Here is a 9,312-nt window from a genome sequence, read left to right on the forward strand (position 1 = left end):
TCAAATTTTATTAAGATGTCATACAGGAAAAAGCTTGTTAATTTACGGTAACGAACCACTGAGTCACTTATATAAAACTTCTGCTCAAGGCAAAGGGAGTTCCATTTTGAAAACAAAGTATGACAAAGATTTTGAAGACGACAAAAACATACCTCATAGCAAAATACTAGACATTTACATTTTATTACATTTATAGTTTACAAAACCATATTTAAATACATTTCTAAAAAGAAAAAAAAAACTATTCACAAAACACATGTAGAATAATTTCCATGGCCCCGAGTCTGATAATGACCATTTTAACTGTTTAGAGGAAACTCCAATGATGGTATATCACACACAGGCATTGGTTTAATTGGATCCATTTCTCAAACCCTGCAAAACCTATATGCTGTTGGTTAGCCCATCTGTCGGACAACCCTGGCCAAGGAGCTTGCAGTCCATTACCCATGATTACATAGTAATTTCCCATAATGCAGTCTGATGTCTGTGAACGTGCGGTTGCTTCTTACCAGTCAATATATCACCTTGTCATCTGCTGCAGCCAACAAAGGCTTCATTGTATCGTGACAAAGATCTATTTTTTGTAAGTGATTTCCGTGCATCCTTTTGTTTATAAATAGGAGAATTTAAAAACTCTGTATCTGTGAAAGGATCCCCTCTTCTTAGTTTCCTGTACAAACAAAATAAACAAAAAAAGTGAGATTAAAACCACTTGTTCAAACAAGGCAGAATAATGTGAACTAATCTGCTGCTGTACTCACGCATTCAGCTTTGGCTCGGCATAATTCATTGTTACTGTACAACGCCGTTTTCGCATGGGTGTTCCAGGTTTCTTCCCGTCTTCAGTGAAAAGTGGGCAGGAACGCTTTTTAGCATCTGCACTACCCGACAAGTTCGTGACATCAGACAGGCTGAAGCGAGGAGTTGGAGGAGCCGCAGTGGGTTCATCTGGCAAACGTAATGCAGATGTTAAGCATACATGGGACACGTAGGGACATTTTAAATATACAAAGTAAATGATAAACCAGAGAATAAAAAAGGTACAACTGTCAAAAGGCATCCATATGAAAAATCAGAGGTAAATCCGAGAATTTATGCATTCTGGGCAGGATTTTCGAAAAGCACCCTACCACCCAGCTCTTCACTCTTGCCCACTCAAAGCTACCTCTATCAACAGAATTTACGAGCAGACATGTTGCTCACAAAAATAATCAGGGAAAGGAATATAGTCTACATTTGTATTTAGAATGAGTGACTTAACGAAGCTAGCTAGTCCCAGATGAATGCGGGAATCAAAATGACAAAATAAATTTTGTTTACCAATAATCCTGCTCGAGCAATTGTTTGTGTTAATATCCTGTTCTTCTTTAGAAACATTAAGCTGAAGGCAGCCACTGTTTCCGATATGCTGATCCACACAAGTTACTAATGGGTTTTCTAGTTGAGTTTCAGCGGTCTCCGAAACTTCATTAGTTTGGCTCTCCAAAGAATCCTCTGGCTTAACTTTCAAACCTTTTTTTGGATTCTTCTTTATGTTGGCTAAAACAAAATAAAAGTGTTACAACATGGAAAGTTATAAGACCACCATTACTGTATGGATTTTTTCATTTTTTGCCTTTCACTAAATATAAAAAACGCATGCAAGCAAGTGTTCAGCCTGGGCTTATTATTGGAATTCACAATAAAAAAAAATAAAAAAAAAGTACATTTGCATTGAAGCGGGACCATGTAATATTTGTTTTCTAAATAAGCCATTTGCAAATGCATGCAAATTTAATATTAAAATACTCTCTTCAAACTAAATAAGAATATTGTTAAAAAATGCAAACCTTGTTCTGTCTGTAGGTCTATCTTAGTTTCTTTGTGCAGATGTGTCACAGTTGCATTTCGTTTTGATCTAGGTCTTGGAGGAACTGAAACACTACTTTGCTCCCGAGTTTTGTTTTTTGAGTTCTCTTTGAATGGCACATACAAGCTGTCTTCCATCTCATCATCACTGCTGCTTTTGGACCTGCTCTCAGCTGGGTCTTTTTCCTCCTCTTGTATATTTTGCCGGAATGGGGTGACATGTACACTTTCTTCAAAGACAAAGTCGTAGGCATCGCCAGAATTTAGTGACGCATTCATTTTTTCATTGCAAGCGCCTTTCTTACTTGCACCCCGTTCTCTACTCTTTGATCTGGCTCTGGGTTTGGAATTTTCCCACGGCTTTTTTAACGGGACACTACAGGTCCTTTCGGCTTTGCCTTTTCGAACTCTGTCTCTGCCAGTGCGAGCCTCATCTTTATTCTTGATAGTTAATTGTTTTGTCTTTGGCTCTGGAGTTGAACTTGCTATTTTTGAATCCGGAATAAACTCTTCTTTAGCTGGACTTGGAATCTGATCAGCTTTGTCTATTCCTTCATCACTTTTTAAAAAACATTCATCCATAGAGGCATTTATTTCTTGTTCAGGGAGACTGCACCCTGTATTTAAACGGACATCTTCTAGTGGCTCTACAAAAACATGCTCTTCTCTCCACACACTCAAGTTAGAAGGGCGCCGTCTGGTAGACACGTTTCTATGCAAATTCACGCTTTCAACCTTGTCCTCTGGGACCTGCTTTCCTACTTCTTCATGTGTACTGGATCTCCATTCTGATGAAAGAAGGGAATAAACAGAAAGTTCACTTTGCAGCATTATTCCTTGCTATGACATAATACCCTTGGCTCAGTCAAGTAGGATAAACAAACATTATGTGAGGTTCTCGACATCCAAAAACCTCATATTAATATGTCCATATTTTTAAAGGGATCAAAACAAACTAACCTTTGGTAATACAAGTTGTCTTCCCAGAAGTTTCAGAAACATTGTCATGGTAGTTTATGTTTTCAGTACATGGGTCAGTCGGCATTCTAGAAGTCGTACTTGCCTCAGAAGCAGGAACACGTTGCGGTAGTCCCCTGTATTGATACCAATGGTTACTATAGTTAATAGTTTGAAAACAAAAAGAACATCAACTAAATATACACACACATATACAGTTCAAAATCACCTGTTCCCTAGCAGGTCTAAAAATTATTTTTCTGTTTCAGCTAATGGTTGTTTTAACCTACATATTAAAACTAATGATTATTAGCACCTGTATGGTATAAAATTCCTGACTTCCTGAAAGGGGTACCTAGAAACAATTGTTTTAGTTTTTCCTTCTGTTAACTCACTTGGAACTTTGTTAAACGTCAAACTTTTGCACAGTACTGTGTATGGAATGTATACACACACATTATATATATATATATATATATATATATATATATATATATATATATATATATACATATATATATACATATATATATATACATATATATACATATATATATACATATATATATACATATATATATATACATATATATATACATATATATATATATATACACACACACACACACACAAAGCAGCCATGAGATGATGACCACCTGCCTAATATTGTGCAGGTCCCCCTTTTGCGGCTAAAACAGCCCTGACTCGTCGATGCATGGACGCCACTAGACCTCTGAAAGTGTGCTGTGGTATCTGGCACTTAGTTGTTAGCAGCAGTTCTCCAAGTTGAGAGGTGGGGTCTCCATGAATCGGATAAGTTTGTCTAGCACATCCCTCAGATGCTAAATTAGATTGAGATCTGGGGAATTTGGAGGCCTAGTCAACACATTAAACGTGTTTTTGCTTTGTGGGGGGGGTGCATTATCGAGCTGAAAGAGGCCAATGTTATCATGGAATGCAGTGTCCATGAAAGGGTTACAAGGTTTGCAACAATGCTTAGGTAAGTGGTACATGTCATAGCAACATCCATATGAATGGCAGGACCCAAAGCATCACACTCCTTCCCATGTACAAATACCCGGCCATCCACGCGTTGTAAACGGGCCACCGTTTTCTCTTCCCACCGTGGTCCGGTTCTTATGCTCATGTGCTCATTGTAGGTGCTTTCGGCAGTGGACTGGGGGTCACCATGGGCACCCTGTCTGGTCTGCGGCTACGCAAACCCCATATGCAATGCACTGTGTGTTCTGACAGAACCAGTATTAACTTGTTTGTTTGATTTGGCCATAAGGGCCAGCTTTCACCCCGCACATGCATCAATGAGCCTTTGCCGCCCATGACCCTATCGCCAGTTCGCCACTTTTCCTTCCTCGGACCACTTTTGAGCTGCAGTTTTGGAGACGCTCTGACCCAATCATCTAGCCATCACAATTTGGTCCTTGTCAAAGTCACTCTCAGATCCTTTCGCTTGTCATTTTCCCTGCTTCCAACACTTTGAGGACAAAATGTTCCATTGCTGCCCAATATATCCCACCCACTGACAGGTGCCATGACAACAAGATTATCAGTGTTATTCCCTTCACCTGTCAGAGGTCATAATGTTATGGGTGATCTGTGTATATTTATAACACAACATCAATAGATAATATTTATGTGTTAAGCTGTGAAAAGAAAAAACAAAGAACACTTACATTTGGCTGCTAGTTCCTGAATGTTTTGTTTGCACAGTGGATGAACCCGTGTTCTAAAACAATACAAAAACATTTTATATTACTACAGGGAAAAATAAACGGAACAGAGCTGCTTCAAACCAATAACACCCTCCCCCCACATAAACCAACATTAGTGTCAATTTGCTCTTATAAGTTATTATGGCACCATGAGACATTATAGAAATGTTGTTAGTAGAAAATGTATCTATTGTACAAAAATGTGTCTCTAAATTCCTTTCGAAATACGCACATAATCAGAACACAAAGCCTGTGCAGGTCCAAGAAGGTTTGCGGTCTCTAGTAAATTGTGAGTAACTTTGGCAATTATGTCTTTCAAAGATGCAAGCTTGGCCTAAAAAAAAAAATAAAAACATTATGTACAGACATACACAATTCATAGTGGCAAATAAGCAGATCGCCACAAAGCTTGTGTGAACCAGACTGATGACAAAAAGTTTATATATTCTGTTATCTGTGACAATGTTTCAAAAAAATAAATAAATAAATAGTCACATGAAATGCTTTGGGAAAAAAAGACAATTTTAGATAGGGTTCACCGCCGTCATTCTAAAAGGACTTGGCTATCATCACCCAACACATGTAACATACAAAAGCCAGTCCTGATATCAATTAGATCTCCTGGTGACTTGACTATTCCATTGGCTTCAAACATTGCACTAGAATCACCATTCATATATAAGCTACACTGTACATTTTTTATCAAAATGTGCAAGAGTTTTTACACGCTTTGTTATTGGGAGACAGACAGAAGGGGTTTCGATAACTTTTCTCTTTCTATAATATGAGGCTTTAACTCAAACAAAAGTCAGTTACGCTAAAGACTTGCTTTTAGTAATTGCTTAATCAATGCAGCTTTAATTAGCTGTCTGTCCCACATGAAGTCCATTTTCCAGGGAGTCGAGTAAAAAATCGAGATGTGTCACAGTTAACGTATTTTATTATTCTTAATAGAATCATGATCAAAACTTACGTCTGCAGAATCTCTTCCGTGCTGCAAGCTGAGCTTCCTCCTTAACAGGAATATCTCAAACATCAGTTTCTGGTGCTCTCTCTTTAAATGTAAAATGAGATCCTGAGCTTGTCTAGTTTTAGCTTTTTCTGCTTCCAGGGCCAGGGCCAATGCTTTGTTGTTGGCTTGAAAACTTTTTATTGCCACAGAGCTGTTACCTAAGGTAAATAATATGTATTAGATCCATGACTCCAGAACACTTATAATAATAATTAAAAAAAAAAGTGTAAAAAAAAAAAATCTTACTTAGCATCTTGACTTTTGTAGATAAGGTCTTGTTGACTGTGGCCACTTTTGCCAATCTTTTTGTTCTCTTCTCTTTCATGCGCTCCTTTATATCTTCCAGGCTGTCCTGGAAGGCCTTTTTCAGACACCTTTCTCTTGCCATTCTTTAAAGGCTCTGTACACCTATAACAGCAAAAAAAAGACAATATAAAACAAGATTCCAAAAACACACAGAGAGGAAAATCTGTCACCTTTCCCAGCGCCTGCATCTTGTAAGCCAGTACGTTAAAAAACCCTGTGCAATAGTGTTTATAGAATAAGCACTACACATGCATTAAATAACACCTCTTAGTATACAAGAGCAGCTGAACATTCTGTTGTCAAGATCAACATGGTTATTCCTCCGCAAAATGTTATTACAGTGCCAACACCTTCACATGCATCTGATATCTTTGAGCCTAGATGTAACAGGCCCTACACTTTTTCCATAGGGAGATTACATCCAAGCGACACTTGATATACTGCACTATGATGGTGATAACCAAGATTTGAAATTGTAGATAAGTGCTTTGTTTCTACTTTTCTTGCGCACCCTCACTTTGACCCTATTTTCACGCATGATACCCGAGTGGACCTCTAACTTATTGGAGCGTCCCTCTTGCAGATCCGCGGAGGGATTCTGCTTTCCTTGCGTTTTGGCTCGGAGATGTGTTCATCACATTTCGAAAACACATTTTCTTCTATATGACATACTCACTGCCAGTCAGCACTGGCTTAGCAAGGGATCAAGGCCGCTGAGGAGGAATTCTGCTGCTACTTTCCCCTATGGAGATTTTGCATGGCTAATTCATGGATGTTAAAGCTTATACAAAGTATTTTTATATTTGAACTTTGTTCCGGAAGCTGCCTGGGTCACCGGTGTGTCCCATAAATGTTAATTTACATAACATGAAGTCAGGAAGTGACCATGGAGAATACAAAATAGTGAAAAAAAATAATTGTTTTACTTATACAGGGGAAAAAAACAGCTTTATTGTTTTTTTTGTAAGCTATCGGGTAGTGCACACTTAACAATTCTCATAACGCTTGCACCCCTTTTCTCCATATTTGACATGACATCATAACCATCTCAAGGTCACCTAATCTTAAAAAGCACTGTATTCAAATAATCCTAATTTCCAGAAGATGACTCTAGAGCAGTGGTTCCCAACACGGTACTTGATGGTCTATATTTAATGACTAAACCCTACCTTGTTAGTGTACCTTGAGGACTTGGTTAGAAACCAAAATGCAACCTACAGTTAAGGGACACAGCAGTGTTCCAGGGACGCCCCTGAACAACAAACGCATACGAAGGTACTTTGTAACTTCCTATGCGTTCATTTCTTAACAAAAAAATACTATAAGGAGAAGCTGCAGATCCCGCACTGCAAATGAGTGCCTACCTCTATGCTCTGATCTTTTGAATGACAGCTTCTAGCTGTCAATTGGTAGCAGGAGCGCTACTTCCACTGGCAGTAAGTATATCAGGCATCAGGAAATGCTTTGGGCTAACAACTCCTGCACAGTAAATAGCTTGGGAAAGGGGCAAATATTTTTTGTTGTTTATATAGCGCCATCAAATTCCATAGCGCTGTACACTGGGTGGACAAGACATAAGTAGTATGTAACATAACAATCTGACTTACAGAGCTAACAGGTGAGGAGGGCCCTGCTCAAACGAGTTTACAATCTAGAGGAATGAGGGTATTCTGTATACATTTGCAAGGGGGCATCATGAAAACTGAAGGGGACCAGTCAGCTATCAAATAATGTGCGTACGATGGCTGGAGTGTCCATTTAAATGTATTTTACCCTCAAACAATATGTATTACCAACTGGGGCACATCCATAAACAGCAATTCTGGAGCAAGTACCTGACCTCGAGCAGTTACCATGGAAACTATCAGACTGTTTGTAACAACTATTCCTACATTACTGCAGAGCTGATAATGCACCCATTTCCATGATGTGGTTATTGTTTTTGAACATTCCAGTTCCACGGCGTATAAGGGTAAAAACAACACGATAAGTCCCGCTATGGTCATGCCCCAACACCAACGTTTGGAAACTCATGCACCAAGCCCATCTCGTTCAGTTGCTGCCTAGCAAGATAATGCCAGAACCGCTTACCTTATGCGTAACCGTATCCGATCCGCTAAACACGTAAAAACCACATTAACAGTCGAAGGAAACAAACGTTCACAACGCACAATTCAAACATCTGGCGCCGCAACATTTGATTGGCCAGGATTAGCATGTCGCGTGACTAGGACGCACGGATGACGTCTTCTAATTGGCGTATCGTTGTGCTGAGTTCAAGTGAGGGCGGAAGTCGGTTTCTTCCATGTTTCTCGAGGGACTCGGAGGTTTTAGGAGCAGAGAGTAGAGGTCGTTGGGTTTATAGATGCGGTTAGTCTGTGTTATTGGGAACAGCACCGTTAAGGCCCCAAATCCTTTATTAGTTGCATATTTTCAGCTACGTTGGAGAAAGACATTATTGTTTACAGTAGACGGAGTAGGTAGCGATATTTTTGGTTGGGACGCATATTTAAGTAATTGCTTCACAGACACCGGTGACTTTGAAACGCAGACATTGGTGCAGATAGTGTATGGCAGCTATTTCACTCGCCTTTTATTAAAGGGCTATGCTAAATTACATTTTGGGTTTGCCAAAAAGTTTGCAATCTGACGAATGTTCATCTTACATCAAGTATGTACCCAGTTTTTGCATACCACCCAACGTTTCACACATTTCATCACCTTTATCAGCTGTAATGGGCCGTCAGAGACCCTAGAGGTGCTGTACTGTACTTCACTGTAAATCCCTGCAGATGTTAATGGGGGTGCCAAATGCTCTGAAAAATACCCCTCATCTTATATTCGAGGTCGTCTTATAGACTAATAAAACACTTATAAAATAAAAAAATACTGGCATGTTAAATGCCCATGGGGTGTCTAGTTTCAGTCTCTGACTTATCAATGCATCCATTGACTTGTTCCCTGTGCTTCAGACTCCCTGGTGTCAAGTGGAGGCACCCGGTGGACGTCTGCACGTTTGTGTGAGGTACTGTATTTGCTCGATTATAAGACGAGGTTTTTTCAGAGCAAATGCTCTGAAAAATACCCCTCGTCTTCTAATCGGGGTCGTCTTCTAATCAGACCTCAAATAGAGAGAGAGAGAGAGAGAGAGTAGATATTATGTATATAACAGGACCAGCAAATAAGGGTAATATAGTCTAAGCAAGTAACCGGACGTATGGCAAAATAAATACAGGTAATAAGTCTTTTGGCAGGGAGCCCGCTTGGAAGGGTACAAAATGCACAAAAGCAGAGAGTCCACTTGGAAGCACACAAAAGCAGGGAGTCCACTTGGAAGGACACAATAGCAGGGAGTCCACTTGGAAGGACACAATAGCAGGGAGTCCACTTGGAAGGACACAATAGCAGGGAGTCCACTTGGAAGGACACAATAGCAGGGAGTCCACTTGGAAGGAC

At 39.6% G+C, this 9,312-nt stretch overlaps 1 protein-coding gene across 1 annotated transcript; it reads right to left on the minus strand.

Moving 5' to 3' along the window:
- On the minus strand, positions 1-8,061 carry SGO1 (shugoshin 1). The gene is made up of 10 exons (XM_053466845.1): positions 7,948-8,061; positions 5,797-5,958; positions 5,512-5,708; positions 4,771-4,872; positions 4,500-4,552; positions 2,812-2,945; positions 1,833-2,639; positions 1,324-1,542; positions 765-951; positions 1-673 (listed from the first exon to the last, which is right to left on the minus strand). Exons 2-10 carry the CDS (start codon positions 5,936-5,938, stop codon positions 532-534), a joined length of 1,983 nt encoding a protein of 660 aa, XP_053322820.1. The 5' UTR covers positions 5,939-5,958; positions 7,948-8,061; the 3' UTR covers positions 1-531.
- Between the last annotated feature and the right edge of the window lie 1,251 nt (positions 8,062-9,312).

The sequence above is a fragment of the Spea bombifrons genome, chromosome 5, assembly GCF_027358695.1.
Source record: "Spea bombifrons isolate aSpeBom1 chromosome 5, aSpeBom1.2.pri, whole genome shotgun sequence".
Lineage (NCBI taxonomy): Eukaryota > Metazoa > Chordata > Amphibia > Anura > Pelobatidae > Spea > Spea bombifrons.